Raw genomic sequence first — 20,106 nt, forward strand, 5'->3', positions numbered from 1 at the left:
CATTCTTTTCTTTCGAAAAAAGTAGGCGACTACCCTGGTAAGTTCTTATAATCACTACAAAGTCCCCATGCCCTTAGTTCATATCTGTTATTTTATTCTTATTGATTCTTGAACGTTCCAGAAGGTTCTTTCTCGCTGAGCGACGGAAAACTGAAAAATGTTTCCATTGATTATATAATGAGGATGAATATTAAAGACCAAGCATAGTGTTGAGATGCCCTCTTTTAATTTACCTATTTGAAAGTAAGCTATTAACTGTGAATTCGCTATTCGATAAGATATCTGCTTAGTTTGAATAAGTTATAATAGAATATAATTTTGAAAAAATGGAAAAACTTCTACATTGGTCAATTGCTAACGCACAAGGTGACAAGGAGGCGATCGAAAAGGCCGGGAAACCTGACCCAAAACTGTTAGAACAATTATTTGGTGGTGGTGGCCAGGATGACCCTACTCTGATGATGGAAAATATGAAACTAGTGACTAATCCTGAGGTAGATTTGGAGAATAAGTTGATTGCAATGGATAATTTTGAAATGTTAATTGAAAACTTGGATAATGCAAACAATATTGAAAACTTGAAGCTTTGGGAAAGTATCATCAAAGTATTATCGTATGAAGAAGCAGAATTACGTTCTATAGCACTATCTATTGTTGGTACAGCTGTACAGAATAATAGTCAATCCCAAGATAACTTTTTAGGCCATGAAGGTGGTCTCGCTAAAATTATTACACTGGCTCAGAACACTGAAGAACCATTGGACGTAAGAACTAAAGCCTTCTATGCCCTGTCTAATCTTGTAAGGAACCATCCACATATGACAAAGGCATTCATTGATTTGAATGGTCTAGATATAATAGCGCCCGTATTAAAAGATGAAACTTCCAAACCAAAGTTAAAGATGAGGAGTGTCGCTCTATTAACTGCAGTTTTGACATCCACAAATATAGATGCCACCATAGTAAACGTATTAAGAAAGGATGGTATAATAGAATCAGCTATTGATAATATAGCCAAAGATAATGATTTAAATATTATTGATAGAGTCTTGGATTTTTTATCGCAAATGATAAGCGCCAGGGTAACATTTACTCCAGAAGAACTAGGAAAGTTAGGCAACGCTTACAGCGATATCGAATCTTTAAAAGATAGATTGAATGAGGATAACTATCAAACAGTTAAGTATGTATTAAAATAATAAATTTAAAATTTGTTTAGCATTTCTTTATTTTATTAACAAAAAATCATTTTACACAGCACATTTTGCAAGTTACAATTCATAAAAAGAATGAGAAAATAAATAATCAGAAGTATATATTTATATAAATTTCAGTCCGGCTGATATCATGGGGATTATATATTTTTATGATTGATCTTTAAGGTATAGATTCAGACGGATCGTGGGAAGTAAAAAGTTTGTATAACCTACTTTCCATGGCAGGAGTCATTAGATGATTACCATTTACATCTGATCTTAATTGGCCGTTTTCAAAATCACTCAATAATTGAACAAATTTAGGGTATGTTCTTACAATACTGCCAGATTTTAGATCAGGAATCTTACCTATATCATGAATAACTTTGCGTAATATATCTGATTGATCCTTGCCCGACTTTACATTGATATAGGCGTACTTCAAAAACCTTAAGGTTGGGTCCGTCCTCTTTTTGGCAATCAGCGTCACTATATTTGGAAGAGCATGAATAAATTCCATAGCAGAGTTGACTGTGACAATCTGTACACCCCATCTTCTATCAATAAATCTTATTTTTTGTTCTAATGTAAATGCACTCATTCCAAGTTTCTCAGCCATAGCCAGATTCGAAGAAGATTTAGATCGATTTTTAGATGTTTCGGTTGTACCAACCAAATGTTCATTAACCTTCGCCTTGTACTGTTTATCTTCTACTGCTTCTATCTGACGTTTGAATTTATTTATATCATTTAGTACAACTATGATCTGTTTGCCGTGTTTTGTATAAAAATTAATACTCTTGTAGAGTTCAACTTTTTTATTAATGTATTGATCAAAAAATTCTTTAGTATCATAAAATAGAAACGCTACATTTTCTTCTATAATTTGGGATTCGCAAGGGTAATAGTAATCATGTTTAAAATCATATATACTATCGCAATGTCTAAAAAATCTAATGATTGGTAAATGGTCCACATAACCCCGACGTAATTTACCAGGTTCAAGTAATTCTTCGACGTTTATTTTGGTATCCTTAAATGTGTCAATCAACGACTTAGGCATATCGACAATAATGCATTCACGCGCCTTTTGATTGTCTCTGTGGATTTGATTGACTTGTCTGAATTTAATTTTATCATTTTGTAGTGACTGTTTAATCAAATTCTTTGATTCTTCGTCAGAAAAATTTCTACCATTAATAATATATTTCGAAAGAGTGTTTACAAAATCCGAATTACCTCCTAACATGTTAGATATAGTATCTGAGTTTTCCGGTAATAGTGTAGTTTGAGATCTTTGAATAACTGGAGCAACCTTACCTAGTTTCCTTGCAGGGTTTTCGAAAACGGAAGAGCTCCTCCTATTAGGAATCTTTACGGGAGTTATTTCAGCTTTATCATCATCTAAAAATAAACTGATATCAAGATCAACTGTATGTAATTCGTCATCTGTATTTTTTGTCAACAGTCGTATATTAGATTCCTTTCTTTTCTGTATGGTTTCTGAATTATTGGAAGTTGACAAGTTCTTTTTCTTATTCTGAGAACTAGTAACAATGTTATCATCAGGGAACGTAGTTATCAATGCAGAATCTTTCGTATACAGTGAATCACTGTCTATTCTTCCCTGAGAGGATGCTAGAAAATCTTTAAGCAAGTCCTGAGAAGCTAAGCTCATTTTAGAGCTCTCTTCAAAAGTTTTCGGGACTGAAGATTCCGTTTCATCAATTATAATTATATCTTGTTTTGAATTATCGACATTTTTGGCACCTGCTGTACCCATTTTCTGTTTTTCACTATTCGGAAGTAGACTCTGCCTCTTACGACTTTCAGTATTTTTAAAGATCGAGCCAGAAAGTTGGTTATAATCGATATCTAGGGAATCTTCACTACTTGACATATCGCTACTAAGTTCATCTCTAATATCGTCTAATAAACTATGTGATCTTTTAAAAATTTTCTTGTTCAATTGATTTGATTTCAACTGTGAGACGTTGCCAAAGGTTGTCGCTTTTACGTTACTGTCCGTGCTGTCGTTCACAAACGGTAGATCAAACTCCACAGAATTATCAATAGTAGTGGTGGGCTTTGCGACAGATTCATTTGGGTCATCAATTTGCGGAGATGACGAAAGGGAAATTTCGTCCACTATTTGGATTTCCTCACTAGCTTCATATTTTTCACTCCGTTTCCTTTTATTGTTTCCAACTGTTATATAATCACCATTCTTGTTTACACATTGGGATAATCCTTCAAAACTCAAAGAGCTATCTGCAGTGATCTCTATGATATCATCCATCGGATATCTTTATCTATCTTTTTTCTTTTGGTTATCAATTCATCATTCCTATGTTTACACATGCTATTTTTAATTGTTGTTACTTGTCAAGTGTCGCGTACCTAATGCGCAGGGAGGGGACATTCAATTAGGCTCGCCATTAATATTTCTTTAATTTAGTTATGAAATAATGTTAAGGTAATAAAAGTTATATTCCAAATAAATAAATTGTTGATTCTTCTTCTCCTAATATTAGAAAAGTATTTAAAATTTAGTTTACAATTATCAATTAAATCTTTGGATATTACTAATGTTGTCCGTACACAGTGAGCTTTAACTTTTATCTTGGCAATGGCAATGTTTTCTGAAAATATATAGCAACTGTGGGTCTACTCTGAAACGTTTGTGTCACAGAAAGTTCTCTGATGTCCTTCTATTAGTAAGATGTCGGAAATATATTATAAGAATAATAATGACCAAGGTTATGGTCTGATGACAAATTCATCCCGCAATGATCTATTGGTAGGTTCATCCCGCAACAACTTAATAATAGATTGTTACGCCACCATCCAGTGAGTTTATAATCATGACAACAAGAAGTCCAACATATATAAATGGAACTGTAGAGAATCTGAGATAGATTGTTTGCCTCTCTTTGTCTCTTCAAGCTTTACTATATTTAATTCGGACATTTTTTAATACGATAATTGATCGGTCTCTTTATATTATATATAATTTATAGAACGAATAGAATCTAACTTCGAATGGAAGTTCAGAATTCTTTGTCTTTATATATTATTTAATTTTACCGATATATCATTTCTTCTTGCTACCTAAACGATTATGGCCTAAACGACTATTACTTAATAATATTTAGTTCTTATTAGGTTGTTTTAGATATCTTGGTTCCAGATAGTTTCAGTCATAAAGGTATTTCTTTACCTATTGAAATTAAGAGTTGTGCATATTACTCTTAATTTCTGACAATATTTGTTAAACAGAGTTGATGTTGTGAAACTGCTCATCTTTTGTGCATAGTAACGTTGGACAATGCGGCTCCAATAAACCCAATGTAGGGAGAATGAATACTACATTATGCAGTATATACTATGTGTCATTCTATATACGGCAGTCCAACACACTCTAAATTCTACTTATATGTTAGCTATCTTCTCCTTCAGATAGGTTAAGCTAATATTAGCCTTCTTAGTGCTGCCGCTATATTTCCACAAGTCTAACAATTTCAGGGAAATATGCTTTCAGAACTATTCGGAATTTCTTGAAATTGATATTTCTAAAATTAGCACCATATTCCTGAAAAACATTGTTGTATTGGGATCTCGGATGGTTGAAGACAAAAATATAACAGACGGTTATATTTGATGGGAAAATTGAATATTAGACATCTTCTATTTAACTGAACAAATTTTATTATATTACAAAATCAACTTATAATCGTCTGATCTTTTTATATCTTATATAAAAATATATAAAGTAAATTATGGAAACAATTATATTCATAAATGAAATATTGTTCCATTTATATATGTTGGATTATCATTGTCGTGATTATAGACTCACTTGACAGTGGCGTAAGTAATCTATTATTAAGTTGTTGCGGGATGAATCTATCAATAGATCATAACCTTGGTCATTATCCCTCTTATAATATATTTCCGACACTAATTAGTTAACAACATAGTAATAGTAATTAAATATTGTCGGAAATATATTATAAGAGGGATAATGACCAAGGTTATGATCCATTGATAGATTCATCCCGCAATGATCTAACAATAGGTTCATCCCGCAATGATCTAACAATAGGTTCATCCCGCAACAACTTAATAATAGATTACTTACGCCACTGTCGAGTGAGTTTATAATCACGACAACAAGAAATCCAACATATATAAATGGAACAATATTTCATTTATGAATATAATTGTTTCAATAATTTACTTTATATATTTTTATATAAGATATAAAAAGATCAGACGACTATAAGTTGATTTTGTAATATAATAAAATTTGTTCAGTTAAATAGAAGATGTCTAATATTCAATTTTCCCATCAATTAGAACTTATTTCAATAATCGTTATTTTATTATGTTTTATAAAGAAAGTTTATATAAGGAAGAATATATATTTAAAGTTAGCATATGTCGTCCTTTTATACTTTTTGGAAAGGCAGCCAGTCTATCAAATATTGATAGTATTCTTACTAAACATTCTTGAAACATGTTCTAGACACTTCTGAAACGATTGGTAATACTTACTTAATTGACCATTCTCAAAGAATATTCTAGAACCAATATTGAACCGTTATTAATAATTTCGTACTAAACATTAAATTGTAATAACTAAGTATTGGTACTTTCTACATTATAAGAGTTTCAGATACAACAAACATAAATTAAAAGGTCCCTTGGCCCAGTTGGTTAAGGCGTGGTGCTAATAACGCCAAGATCAGCGGTTCGATCCCGCTAGGGACCATTTTTTGGACATTTTTGATATACTTTCGTGTTAAATGATGTTTTGGTGTAAACTTATTATTAACCATGTAGTCCCAAGTATATTAACTTAGCATATTGTACGTTCTTGTTTTTTGGCAAATTATGTCATTTTTATTAGGATCAACGACTTCTATTGGTTATAAAGTTTTTATTTTTTTGTTGACAAAAAGTTTGTTTACAAAATTTGTTTATTTAATGTTTTGTTCGAAAACTGGTTACTTTTTATAAGATATAAATACTTGTATTTTTGCCTTATACGTAGTATTTCGATATAGCTATACGACTTACATACACGCATATACCTTTATTAAATATTATTACTTTAGATGCACCATAATGATAATAGTCCATTTCTGTTGAACAAGAAAGTAGAATAGTTCTAACTGTAAACTACTCATTTTTTGGACTTCTTTTTAAAGAAACCAAATTTCTTTTTCTTTTTCTTATCTTCGTGGCTTGACGAAGATTGATCAGCTAGAGATGAAACATCTGGTGATGCTGGTATGACTGGCGATTGTGACTGTCCCTGTATTGCTGGAGAGCCTGACATCGAATTGTTCATGCTCATTTTTGGAGGTCCAGATGTGCCCTGTGAGAGTGATACAGGTGCATATGATTGCTTTACACCTGCCACATTGTTTGTGCTAGCAGGTTGTACATTGTGAATAACGGTATTTGATGTTATATTTGGGTCCCCGTTATTGGAAACAGACACGCCACTAGTTTGCCTTTGTTGTAATGATGCCATGCTTGTACTATTGATACCAGGTGCAGCGTTATTGCTACGAGGATTATTGGTATAAGGTCCCACATTTTGTGTAGATCTATTCCTTGCTTGACTAGCAAGCATATTTTGACTAGTCATGGAACCAATTCTTGATTGGTTCAAGTTTGGTTGACTAGAGCTCCCATTTTGAGGTTTATTATATGTAGCAAATGACCCTGTTGGACCAGTTGCACCTGAAGCGTTTCCTAGCATTTGCATATTACTATTTCTATTTTTTCTACTTGTTGGTTTGAAACCATACCCTTGATACTGTTGATTTGAATTTATCTGGCCTTGATAATTATTATAGTTGCCATTGTTATAACCCATCGTTGACGACAATGGATCCATGAACTCACCGGCAGATACGGTAGCTGAAGGTGCAATGGCACCATGTAGCATTCTATTGGAACGACCATATCCATTTTGAATAGCCTGTTGTTGCTGTGGTTGTTGTATATTAGCATAAGATGACTTTCTACTGGCCCCATTAAATTGCTGCTGCTGCTGCTGCTGCGGCTGATTAGGGAATCCTCGCATTTGCATTTGCATTGCTTTTCTTTGCATCTCCAACTCACGTTCTTGTAATTGTAATTCCTTTCTACGTAGCTCGAGTTCTCTTTCTTTCAAGGATGTATCACTTCCGTTTGCTGATTTGGTTTCACTATCATTGCTTATTGGGATATCCAGCCTGTTACCATTAGAATTAACTAGATCATTTGGAGGATAATTGCCATTGTTTGATTGCAAGCTGGGGGATTTATTCATTTGTGCTGGAGAATCACCATAATTAACACCATACCCTGCGAAATCTTGTAAATCATGCATGATTGGAGTTCCTGACAAGTTATATGCTTGTTCTTGTTTGACACCATTCAAATTATTCTTGGTCAATGGTTGTTGACTGTCAGATTCATTAACTGAACTCTTTTGTAATTCGATTTGTAACTTTTTAATCTCGTTTGCATGTTTAGATATCAACCCTGAGTTTTCTTTTTCAAAAGATTGCAATTTACCCTTTAACAAATCTAATTGATTTTTCAAATTAGTCTCTGAGGTCCTCAATGTTTGAATTTGAGATTGATCTCTATCAATTGTATCATTCAATTCTTGAATCTTGATTAAATTGACTTTATTTTGAGAAGTTAAATGTGCTACTTCTGTACTTGATTGATTAATATTCTCTGATCTAATAAACCATTTTGATTTATTATCATTCAATTTTTGAATTTGTATCATAGTAGAATATAAGAATTCCAAATATGGAGTCTTTAAATTGAAATCATCTGCCAATAAGATTACCTGCAATAAGATAATATCAAAATTTAAAGGAGCTGTCTTATGTATGAAATGATATAATAAAGGAGGCATTGAATTATGTACCGAATACATTTTCCCCCAATTATCTAATAAATCATTTTCATTATCCCAAGTTAATTTCAATTTCATCGATTTAGTAATCTTTAATACTTCACTGACTAAACCCGAAATCAAAGGTTTTGCTAGGATTTGATCTTTTAAATGTTGAGGATCTGTCTCTTCCAAGAGAATCAATAATGGATCGAAACAGATCATTGGCAAAGCAATATTCCATTGAATGGTTAAAAATCTGGAAGGGTTTTCATTACAAAGGTTTATAGTATCACGAGGGAATAATTTTTGAAACAATCTTTCAAAGGTCTTCAAAAGATTCCTTACTGCAGGCGCATACTCGGCTGACTTTACGGAGGAATCACCTAAATATATGGTATTAGTTGATGATCCTAGGTCATTGGTTCTAAATTGTCTAAATTTATTTGTTGCTATCTCTCTAATATCGAAATCTGTCAAAATGCTAAAAATGTTCAACTGTGGAACGTTCATGGACATCTTAACAAATGATTCTAATTGAACAAAACCTGTACTTTCTATAAAGACTTTAGTACTATTGTTCATATATTCGGTCAAATCATTCGACAATGTAGATAATTCTTGCAATGAAGAAGCACCAACGATAATAACATCGAAGACGAATGTTTCAGCGTCCATCGATTTCTCAGTCAATTGAGCCACAGACTTGTAATGATTCTGCAATACAAGTCTCTCAGTGCCATAAGCATGAGTTTCTATTTCAAACACATTTGAATCAGTGGTACTAATATGATATAAATCCACACTATTAGCCAATTGAAAACGAGATGTGTATAATAATATATTAGGGTTATTACCCAATGTTAACACTTTAAGCGAAGACATTTTGATAGATCTCTTTTTTTTCTTGTTCTTCTTTTCTTAAAAGTTTCAAACGAGGAAATTGTAACAATACAATTGATCAGATCTGCTATAACAAATAAATAAGCAAAAAAAAAGCTCCCTTAGCAAAAAAAACAGCAACAATAAAGGAGAAAAAGATAATATATCAATATGTAGTCCTTTCTTTAAATCGATACTATGTTATACCTTCTCTAATGTAGCACGATCAATTTCTTCAAAAAGCAAAACAAACCTCAACAAAATATCAGGAAGAACGAATCAAGCGAAGGTAAGAAAACAGAAATATTCAATGATACCAGGTCAATGCACTATCTTAATTAGACTACCTAATACACACCCACGAACAAGTAACTTCCTCTTTAAGTTTGCAATTTGTTCAAACGCCAGTTATAAAGAACACTAAAATAACCTCTAACGTAGCCTCTTTTCTGTTTATTTTTTTTCACTTTCCTTGTCGAGGTCGAGTCGCTTCACTGAAATTTTTTATATTTAGAAAAGCAAGAAGCGAGGGGTTACCCTACAAGTTACTGATGTGGTGAAGCTCAGAATGAATTTCTCAGTTTATTTTAAATGATGAAAGGGAAGCTGAAACATCCAGGATAAAGAGGGCGGGCACGTTATATTTTTAGCCGCTGAGGTGGCAAATATCGTTTCATTATTCAATAAAACAAGAAGAAGAAGAAAAAGAAAAAGAAAGTTTGCATTCAATAGTGATATAATTACGTATGTGTATGTTTTATATTAGTGGCTATTCGGTTTAAGAGGATCTAGATCAAGTCTGTCTTTGGTAGTACTCAGAGAACCAAGTATGATGAAGAGCCTGTTTAGCGCTGAGGCGCATATCTGGGTTCAGTTGTAACAAGCCGTGAAGAAGATTGATTACAACATCGTCTAATTTCTCTTTGCAATTAGCTTGTAATAATACTTTTAGATCCTTTGATTGTTGTTGCTGAGGATATTGTTGTTGGAAACTGGCACTACTTGTGGCATATTTAGGCAACTGACTAACACCTGGCCAGTTGGCCTCTGTAGGCATACCCATCATCTCAAAGATTAATTTCAATTGCTCTTCATCGTTTGTCCCTGGAAATAATGGTTTCCCAGTAATCATCTCTGCTAGAATACAACCACATGACCAAATGTCGATCGATGTAGTATATGTTCTGGAACCCATTAGAACATCGGGTGCACGGTACCATAATGTCACTACTTCACTTGAAAATGTATTTACAGGGATACCAAAGGCTCTAGCTAAACCGAAATCACCAAGTTTCAATTGTCCTCTTTTATTAATTAACAAATTTTGCGGTTTTAAATCACGATGCAAGATTTTATTCTCATGACAAAATGCTAATCCTTCTAATAATTGCCATTGGAAATATTTCACTAAATGTAATTCTAATCCTTGAGGGTTGTTTCCTACTGTTAAGGAATCCATATATTTTTTTAAATCGTTATCCATATATTCAAATACTAACGTTAATTTATTTTCAGTATGAATCACATCATACAGACGTACAATATTCTCATGCTTTAATTCCTTCATCAAAGATATTTCACGGATCGCAGTTGATGGTGTACCTTCTTCTGAATCTAGCTTCACTTCCTTTAAAGCAACATATACACCGGTGGTTTTATTCAACCCCTTATACACTGTTGCATAAGTACCATTCCCTAACTTTTCTAATTGCTTAAACTGTGACGACATAGTGTTATGATCTGTGTATACTAAAGATTATATTATATTCGATCTCTTATTGACTTTAATTACCTTTTAGATATAACATTTTTTATCCTTTTACTTTAAGAATTGTAATAACTTACTTAACAAGTGGAATATACATGCATGCGTTGAAGTAAAATTTAAAAATGTTATCCGTTTCTTTCTATTTCACTTCATTTTGGTTAACTGCTTTTACCTGTAATAAATAAATGGCGGAAAAAAACAGAAAAATATTTTTCAATTTCATTTTTTTTTGTTTCGTCCTTCATAGTAAACTACTTTTCAGTCATAGTGGGATGGGCAAAGGTTTATCACTAGATTCGAAAACACTTCTAAATATAAAAAGATTAACTGTGAGAGATTACGTCAAAAACATATCCCATTTGTATCTGAAAATCATTTAGAAACAATAAAACCCTATTATTGGCTCTAATCTCCATCAAATTAGATTATCGTAGAAGCATATTCATAACAAGTACCTACATTTGTGTTTATTTTTTGCAATTTAAACAGTTGACTAGAGATATCGATTGAATAACATATTTCAACCATAAATTCAGTAGCTTTACCAAAATACAAATTTTAAAGAAATGGGGAAACCAAATGGATCTGTACACAAGGATGGCTTCCAATTCATTGTAAATCAACCAAGTATCATGGGCCCTCCATGGATAAGTATGTATGGGACAGATCCAGCTGTGCCTGCAACTTTCAGTCGAGAAAATTTTGAAGCAGCCATGCTTCACGTTATTCGTGAACCAAATATCAATTCTACTGCTATCCTTAGAGCAGATATCTTATACGAGGACCATTATGAACTTGAAGATGGGAAGCCCACATTAAAAGAATCTCATAGAGAAAAATTCGATTTATCTGATACTGATGCAAAGAGAATAAACGTAGATGAAGATACACCAAGAGAAACTTTCTTACCAGAGGATTTACATCTTTTTGCAAAATATTCTATTGTGAGACGTATATTACCAAGAAATCCTTACAAAGACGCAGTCATCAATCAGACTTGTCTTGTAATGAATTCCACGGACCCGGAATATAAGGAAACTTCGGCTATCATATACAATCCACATTTAGACAGTAGTGACATATGCCCATTTTATATCCCTAATGTCAAGCAAGTGGCAATCTTATTCCATAAACAAAGTATTACAGTTCATTATATCCCTTTTGAAGAGGTTAAGAATAAGGAAGTACCTGAATTATTAAAGGATGAATCGCAAAGAGTTGTAAGAACAGCATACAGATTATTACAAACTGCATACAAACATTCACGAGGTGTTATGACTGGCTATGAAAAAAAGGTCAATCATGACGTGGTGGTCGATAAGGTCAAATTTCAAGATCAATATATCAATTTAAAAAAGAAATACTCTAAATTTTTAGTAGAAAACTGGGCTGAATCGACTGATCCCAAAAAGCATGTTTTCGAAGATATCTCAATTGCCGCATTCTTAATTGAACTTTGGATTAAAATCTACGGTCCAGATTTTAAGAATAAGATGCAATTCAGAGACCTCGGTTGTGGGAATGGTGTCCTTGTCTATATTTTAGTTAGTGAAGGGATGAAAGGCTATGGTATTGATGCGAGACATCGTAAATCATGGAGTATATTCCCACAAGAGACCAAAAACTGTCTGAAGGAACAAGTCATCATCCCATCTATTTTACTACGTCCACATCCTGATATTAAGAAACAATACCCTCACCTCGAGCATAACGGTAGGTTATTCCCAATGAAAGTGGCACATGAATATATTGCACCAGCAACCATCGTTTATTCTAGTGAGGATCTATTGAAATCACCTCAAGTCAATATTGCAGAGTTCCCAAGCGACACTTTTGTCATTGGTAATCATTCAGACGAACTTACCTGTTGGATTCCACTTCTGGGTTACCCATTTATGGTTATCCCATGTTGTTCGCATAATTTATCAGGTAACAGAACTCGTTTTAATGTCCGTAAAGGTATAAATAATGGTATTAATGGCAACAGTTCATACGCTGGCCTTGTTGATCACGTCGAAGATATCTCTGCCAAGTTAGGTTGGAAGGTAGAGAAAGAGATGCTGAGAATCCCAAGTACCAGGAACGCAGCTGTTATCAGTTATGAAAATTCAGATATCGGGAAATTCCCAACAACATCTGCTTATGACCTACTGTTGGCCGAAGGTGGTGCCGATAACTGGATTCAGAACACTATGACCCTAATGAAGGGTCATCCAAGATCCCACTAGAAAATAGTCATGAACAATTACCCATTGTCTTATATAAATAATATGCATCATCTGTAATATAATATTATTTAATTGTGTCCAAAATTCTTATTAGTATTATTTTTTTAATTTTAACTAGTGAAATTTTCGAGGTCTTTCCATTGAATTCACAGTTCTTATTTCGAAAATAAATAAATAGCTTATAGCATATTTTGGACACAGCCGTAAAAAAATGCAAGATTGCAAAACATGTAAAGAACACACTGCAAATCGGGAATATATATATCTATATATTATTATACATATATCTGGGTTTATTATCAATAATCGAGTACTCGGCGATACTCAGATGAATAAAGAGTTATGCAACGAAACCTACTCAGACGTAATTTTATTCTGAATTGTAGAGTACATATACAATGCAACATCAGATCATACATAGGTTGTTCTCCAAATATAATCAATAATGTGTTCAATAATGATACATGGGTTCTTCAAAAACCGTCATTAAAACACTTACCAATTCAGGAACGAGATGTAACACATTATAATGGAATGACCACTAAACCATTTGAATTTCAGTTAAATGAAGATAACAAATCCATCTATAAAACAGATATTACGTTTAAGAATCAAATAGATAACTCATTACGACAATTATACCATACACATATCAGAACCGAAACATTCGACCAAACTTCTAAGTCACCATTTTTAGAATCTTCATGGTTGAAACTTCGAGATTATATATATATGCAACTTACAAACCCACAGCTACCAACACAAATCAAAACATATAAACCTACGGTATCACAGTGTGTGCAACCCACAGAACCTTCATGCTTAATTGCACAACTGTATAATAGTAATAAAATACCATCATCTACGTGGCGTACTGTAATGCATTTATCAGAAGAAACACCTGTATCAGATTCACTAATATATCACCATATAATTTCCAAGACTATTACATATATAAATGAGAAAGAAATAATACCACAACGATTAAAGACAATAGATACAGATGACACTGACAGCGTAGATGTTGGGAACCCAACCGAATGGTACCCTGAAGCAAGAAAGATTAAACGTCATATCATTCTACATCTTGGCCCTACCAACTCTGGTAAGACTCATAGAGCACTTAAAAAACTTAGAGAGGCTGATAGAGGGTATTATGCGGGACCATTAAGACTACTTGCAAGAGAAGTTTACGATCGATTCAAACAAGAAGGAATTCCCTGTAATTTACTTACCGGGGAGGAAGTTATCAGTGAGTTAGACTCATTAGGAAATAAAGTCGGCATAACTGCAGGTACAGTGGAAATGTTGCCCACCACTTCTGAATTTGATGTTGTGGTATTGGATGAAATCCAAATGATGTCAGACGAGGATCGAGGTTGGGCATGGACAAATGTTCTCTTAGGTGCAAAGGCAAAGGAGATACATGTCTGTGGTGAAAAAAGTGCGTTACCCTTGATTAAAAAGTTAATAAAAATCACAGGAGATAAACTAACTGTGAATGAGTATGAAAGACTAGGAAAATTAGTCATTGAAGATAAACCTATCGGTAATAACCTAAAGGGTTTACGAAAGGGTGATTGTATTATAGCCTTCTCAAAGAAAAAAATCTTAGATACAAAATTGAAAATAGAGAAGATGACAAATTTGAAAGTTGCAGTAATATATGGCTCTCTCCCACCAGAGACTCGTGTTCAACAAGCAGCCTTGTTTAATAATGGAGAATATGATGTGCTTGTTGCTTCAGATGCAATTGGGATGGGCTTGAATTTAGCCATAGATCGTGTAATATTTAACACAGACATGAAATTTAATGGTACAGAGATGACTACTTTGACAGACTCTCAAATTAAGCAAATTGGTGGACGTGCTGGCCGTTTTAAATCAACAAAGACTTCATCGTCGTCATCATCTGTGGGTGAAGTAAGACCTACTGGTTATATTACAGCTGTCGATCACAATGTTCTCGCAACAATCAAACGTGGTATGGAGGCTCCCGTGACATATCTGGAATCTGCTGTGATATGGCCAACATTCGAGATCTGCTCCCAATTGATGATCCGATATCCACCTGGAACCAGTTTCAGTTTCTTATTAAATCGTTTCTCTCAACAAATGAAAATTCGTGAAGATAAGATATATAAGTTGCCTGAATTCGAGGATCGACTAAGGAATATAGCATTATTTGAACACATCGAGGGACTTTCATTCACTGATCAATTGAGATTGAGTTGTGCTCCGATCAAAGATATGCCATTAGTGAAAGATGCCTTTAGAAAATTCTGTCGCACGATTGCCAATCGTCATAGTAGAGGACTCCTATCGTATAACTTCCCATTCGAACTACTTAACTATCAATGCATAGACAATGAAAAGTTCACACTAGAGCAATACGAAGCATTATACAACATCATAATGCTATTTTTCTGGTTAAGTAACAGATATCCGAATTATTTTATAGATACAGAGTCAGCTAAGGATCTGAAGTATTTCTGCGAGCTGATTATCTTCGAGAAACTCGACCGTCTCAAGAAGAATCCCTACATGCAACGTGGAGCTAGCGGTGGCATTCGTTCCCTCTACATCAAGAATCGTAGAAGATAGCAAAAACGTCTAAGAAAATCACCATCATATAGTTATATTATTTAATAGATACATGTAAATAAAACTTTCATAATCAAAACTCAATTCAACAGTTGTAAGCATTCGACCGATGCGATCATCGCTGTCATTCTTCCTGTCTCGTTTAAGTTTTAGTCTCGTTTGGATAAAACGGTACTGGGCTTATTATTCGGCTTTGTCGCTCCAAAGGCTTCGCGAAACTTCCTTCGAATGGATTTTACCAAACGAAACAAACAGCAGAATCGAGCTTTTAGGTAAGTATATATATAAAGAGGGCCACTGGTTCAATTTGAAAGGAAAAAATAGACAGAGAAAAGAATGAATTGATAGTTGAACCTGAGTTTCTTCAATATATAATAACTTCTACAATACTGTGTCATACATTAAAACTACACTCACACATATTTTCGCCTTTTTACAATGTCTAATAACGTCTATATTGTTGCAGCCACCAGAACCCCAATCGGTGCCTTCCAAGGGTCCCTTTCTTCGAAGACCGCTGTTGAACTAGGTTCTATTGCAGTCAAAGGTGCTCTGGAAAGAGTTCCTCAATTAAACCCGGCCTCTGATTTCGATGAAATCATCTATGGTAACGTTCTATCTGCCAATTTAGGTCAAAACCCAGCTAGACAAGTTGCGTTAGGTGCTGGTGTTAGCAATACCATTGTTGCATCCACAGTCAATAAGGTCTGTGCTTCTGCTATGAAGGCTGTAATTCTAGCATCTCAGTCTATCAAGTGTGGTAATGCGGATGTTGTCATTGCAGGTGGTTGTGAGTCGATGACCAATACACCATACTATTTGCCAAGTGCAAGAGGTGGTGCCAAATTTGGTGATGTAAAACTTGTAGATGGTGTCCAAAGAGATGGTTTGAACGATGCGTACGATGGTTTAGCCATGGGTGTTCATGCTGAAAAATGTGCTAAGGACTGGGACATTACCCGTGAACAACAAGATGAGTTTGCTATTGCATCTTATCAAAAGGCTCAACAATCTACTAACGATGGTAAATTTGTACATGAAATCACACCTGTTACAATTAAGGGGTTCCGTGGTAAGGCTGATACTATTGTTGAAAAGGATGATGAACCATCGCGTTTAAATATCGCTAAACTAAAATCTGCCAGAACTGTATTCCAAAAGGAAAATGGAACAGTTACAGCTCCAAATGCTTCTCCAATCAATGATGGTGCTGCTGCCATTATTCTAGTCTCCGAAAAGAAATTAAAGGAATTGAATTTGACTCCATTAGCAATCATTAAAGGTTGGGGTGAAGCTGCCCAAAACCCATGCGATTACACGTGGTCTCCATCTCTAGCTGTTCCAAAAGCTCTAAAGCATGCCGGTATCCAAGATATAAATTCTGTTGACTACTTTGAATTCAACGAAGCATTTTCCGTTGTTGGTCTAGCAAATACTAAGATCTTAAAGTTAGACCCATCCAAGGTGAACGTCTATGGTGGTGCTGTTGCTATTGGCCATCCATTGGGCTGTTCTGGTGCTAGAATTATCATTACTTTACTATCTATCCTAAACCAAGAAGCTGGTAAAGTTGGTGTTGCTGCTATCTGTAACGGTGGTGGTGGTGCTTCATCTGTTGTCATTGAAAAATGCTAATTATCTTAACATAACCTTTATGTTTTATTTGAAAGATAATCCTACATATGTATGCGTATAACTTGGCTAACAATTGCAGAGGTACATAGAGTGCAAAGATATATATATATTTACATATTCCTTCCTATTACTTCAATACTATTTTTGTGTATTAACTTACTCTATCCTTTTCCTGTGAATAATTTGTTAAATTTAAAATATAAATGGCTCAAATAAGAATATTACTTCTTACTCATAATACAAACGACATAACAAAAAAATATATTCAAAAAATCTTAATTATGAATTAAAACAGTTAATGAATAAAGTTCGAAGTTAATATTATATATATATATACATATTTATATAAAAAAAATTAAAAAAATTAAAATAAAAACGAAATTAGGTGTATAATGAATATTAAGTGAAGGATGTAGTGACTTTATTTTTATTATGGATCCCTTTTATTTTAAAGTAAATGATGCAATAAGTGATAGTAATAATATTGAAGATAATAAGCAGAGTTAATATTGAGAACATTGGTCGTAATAGGTTCATGATTTTATGTACGATTAAACGCTTATAAAATTATGTGGCTAATGCTGATTTGCTTCAATTAGATTGACCACACAATCTTTTACCAAATAATTACCTTCTTCAGAAGTACAAGTACTTTGAACAGGTTCTCCAAAAATTTCGCTTTTTTCATAATCCATATCAAATAAAGTTTGAGAGCTGCCACTACTGAATACAGTTTCTATTGCATCCGGTACAGGAATATTATTAGTTTTATTATTGTTACTGTTTTCAATCCTATAATTAGCACCAACAATCTCAAACTCGACGATATCAACTGCGCATAATGGACCATCCAATGTAAAGGAATCCAACTGTGCAACATCATACATTAAATTATGAATATCTTTTCTTTCCAATGGATTAATTTGTAAGATTTGAATTAATAAATCAAAGAATGATTCTGATATTGGTAATAATTTTTTCAATACACTTGGATTACTAACAAAATGTCTGAATGTTTTATCTTGCAGTTGATGTGCTTTCAACCATGGGTTTCTCATACATGCTAAATTGATTAATATTATCCCTAATGACCAAATATCACTCTTTAAAGTAGGATATTCTAAACATGCACTATCTATGACATGAAGTCTTTCCGGTGCCATATAGTAAGGACTACCAACACTAATATTTTTTTTCAAAGCCTTATCGGTGGATGATAGACCAAAATCACAGATGTAAAGATTATTGTCATTATCTAACAATAGATTTTCAGGTTTCATATCGCAATGTGATATTCCACGTTCATGACAATATTGTAAAGCAGAACAAAGTTGTAAGAATACCCTTTTGATCAAAGTTCCGTCATTAGCAAAATGTTGTTCATCGACTATACTTGTGAATAAATCTTTACTATAATAATCCATAACCATGAATGAAATATATGCGGAATCCATGGCTTCATGAATGGTAACAATATTTGCATGTTGATGAACCCTCAGTTGAAATGATAATTCTTTAAAATATGGAATTTTTAATAAATCTTCAGTAGTCATATTTTGTATCAGGTCCAAATCTAATAGAGGTAAATCTAATGGTAGTCTAGTTTCATCTCTATATAATAATTGTAATAAATATTTGTGTAATATTTTCGAACATTTGTTACTATCATCAGATGAATGTATATTATGTCTTACTTTTAAAATGGCTTTGATAGCGTACTCTTTACCTGTAGTAATATCTATTGCTAAAAATACGATACCATAAGCACCTGAACCTAAAGTCTTTATAATTTTATAATTATTGAGCATGCAATTTTCAAACATTGCAACGTATGTGAAAGTATGTGAAAGTATGTGAAAGTATGTGTGTATATTTAAGTATTTTTTTGGCTAAAAGGAAATAATCAAATGAGTAAAAATTTTATGTTTTAATTCAAATGGATGTTTCTCCATATACATATACATATATATATATAATTATTGATATCATTTAATAAAGATAGAATAATTACAATATACCCCTTCCAATATGTATAAATGTATATTATATTATATTTTAGTGTCGGACAAACCACTTGATTCTATACTCATGAGGTTAAAATAACTAAATTGTTTAATGGATATATCGAAAGTAATTCAAAATTAGATAATAAAATTAACTGGATTTAAATCTCAACTGACAGGTGAGTACATACATACCCGATCAAGTTAACTGAGTTAATAATAACCAAAAAACACAATAAAAAAAAACATAAGAAATAATAGGAAAAGCAAGACAACATGTAACATGTAACATACACAATAACATGAAAAAAGAATAATAATACTAAAAAGGTATGCATAACAAGGGTAGAACAGTGGAAAGCAAGCAAAAACCTCACAAAAAAAGAAAGAAAAGAAGTAGTGTAACAAACGTACATCAGATACTGCGTTTTGATATATATAATTTTAAGATCAGCCTCTGATTACAAAAACAGACAAACATAACTTATATGTATTTCTATAAATTTCTCATCCTCACATCTCCAGTAATAGTAATAGAGGTAGGTATTTCGACCAGTGAGGAGGGGAACTAAATCAGCAATTCATCTAAGTTATACTGTTATAATCGCTACAACCCGCAGATATATGAGCCAGTTTCACTATCAATACCCGTCTACTCTTTACTGAACTAAGCAAGAACTAACAAATATTAACCGAAGTGAGTATTATTGCATCAACCGACTCCCCTTCCTCCCCCTCTCGCCCCTCTTCTCTTCTCTTTTCTTCTTTCGTAACATTTTTCTGACTTAATTATCATCTAATCTTAATAAGAATGAGTATAAGAATGATGACAATAGAGGGAATCGAAATAGTAGCAATAGGAAGAATAAAATACACACAG

At 33.3% G+C, this 20,106-nt stretch overlaps 8 protein-coding genes and 1 non-coding gene across 9 annotated transcripts; 5 read left to right on the forward strand and 4 right to left on the reverse strand.

Moving 5' to 3' along the window:
* Positions 1–326: 326 nt before the first annotated feature.
* FES1 (Hsp70 nucleotide exchange factor FES1) lies at positions 327–1,199 on the forward strand (the record flags this gene model as incomplete). The annotated part of the gene is made up of 1 exon (XM_041551061.1): positions 327–1,199. One exon carries the CDS (start codon positions 327–329, stop codon positions 1,197–1,199), a length of 873 nt encoding a protein of 290 aa, XP_041406995.1.
* Positions 1,200–1,377: 178 nt separating this feature from the next.
* On the reverse strand, positions 1,378–3,495 carry MMS4 (Mms4p; the record flags this gene model as incomplete). The annotated part of the gene is made up of 1 exon (XM_041551062.1): positions 1,378–3,495. The coding sequence occupies one exon, from the start codon at positions 3,493–3,495 to the stop codon at positions 1,378–1,380; it is 2,118 nt and encodes a 705-aa protein (XP_041406996.1).
* A 2,401-nt stretch (positions 3,496–5,896) lies between these two features.
* On the forward strand, positions 5,897–5,970 carry KABA2_05S09592. The gene has a single exon. It is a non-coding gene; the product is annotated as a tRNA-Ile (tRNA).
* A 414-nt stretch (positions 5,971–6,384) lies between these two features.
* SVL3 (Svl3p) lies at positions 6,385–8,991 on the reverse strand (the record flags this gene model as incomplete). The annotated part of the gene is made up of 1 exon (XM_041551063.1): positions 6,385–8,991. One exon carries the CDS (start codon positions 8,989–8,991, stop codon positions 6,385–6,387), a length of 2,607 nt encoding a protein of 868 aa, XP_041406997.1.
* Positions 8,992–9,781: 790 nt separating this feature from the next.
* Positions 9,782–10,717, reverse strand: PHO85 (cyclin-dependent serine/threonine-protein kinase PHO85; the record flags this gene model as incomplete). Its single annotated transcript, XM_041551064.1, has 1 exon — positions 9,782–10,717. One exon carries the CDS (start codon positions 10,715–10,717, stop codon positions 9,782–9,784), a length of 936 nt encoding a protein of 311 aa, XP_041406998.1.
* Positions 10,718–11,322: 605 nt separating this feature from the next.
* Positions 11,323–12,984, forward strand: TRM44 (tRNA (uracil) methyltransferase; the record flags this gene model as incomplete). The annotated part of the gene is made up of 1 exon (XM_041551065.1): positions 11,323–12,984. The coding sequence occupies one exon, from the start codon at positions 11,323–11,325 to the stop codon at positions 12,982–12,984; it is 1,662 nt and encodes a 553-aa protein (XP_041406999.1).
* A 342-nt stretch (positions 12,985–13,326) lies between these two features.
* SUV3 (ATP-dependent RNA helicase SUV3) lies at positions 13,327–15,588 on the forward strand (the record flags this gene model as incomplete). Its single annotated transcript, XM_041551066.1, has 1 exon — positions 13,327–15,588. The coding sequence occupies one exon, from the start codon at positions 13,327–13,329 to the stop codon at positions 15,586–15,588; it is 2,262 nt and encodes a 753-aa protein (XP_041407000.1).
* A 438-nt stretch (positions 15,589–16,026) lies between these two features.
* ERG10 (acetyl-CoA C-acetyltransferase) lies at positions 16,027–17,223 on the forward strand (the record flags this gene model as incomplete). Its single annotated transcript, XM_041551067.1, has 1 exon — positions 16,027–17,223. The coding sequence occupies one exon, from the start codon at positions 16,027–16,029 to the stop codon at positions 17,221–17,223; it is 1,197 nt and encodes a 398-aa protein (XP_041407001.1).
* Positions 17,224–17,798: 575 nt separating this feature from the next.
* Positions 17,799–19,046, reverse strand: SKS1 (putative serine/threonine protein kinase SKS1; the record flags this gene model as incomplete). Its single annotated transcript, XM_041551068.1, has 1 exon — positions 17,799–19,046. The coding sequence occupies one exon, from the start codon at positions 19,044–19,046 to the stop codon at positions 17,799–17,801; it is 1,248 nt and encodes a 415-aa protein (XP_041407002.1).
* Between the last annotated feature and the right edge of the window lie 1,060 nt (positions 19,047–20,106).

This window comes from Maudiozyma barnettii (assembly GCF_903064755.1).
Source record: "Maudiozyma barnettii strain CLIB 1767 genome assembly, contig: KABA2_05, whole genome shotgun sequence".
In the NCBI taxonomy this organism is placed as follows: domain Eukaryota; kingdom Fungi; phylum Ascomycota; class Saccharomycetes; order Saccharomycetales; family Saccharomycetaceae; genus Maudiozyma; species Maudiozyma barnettii.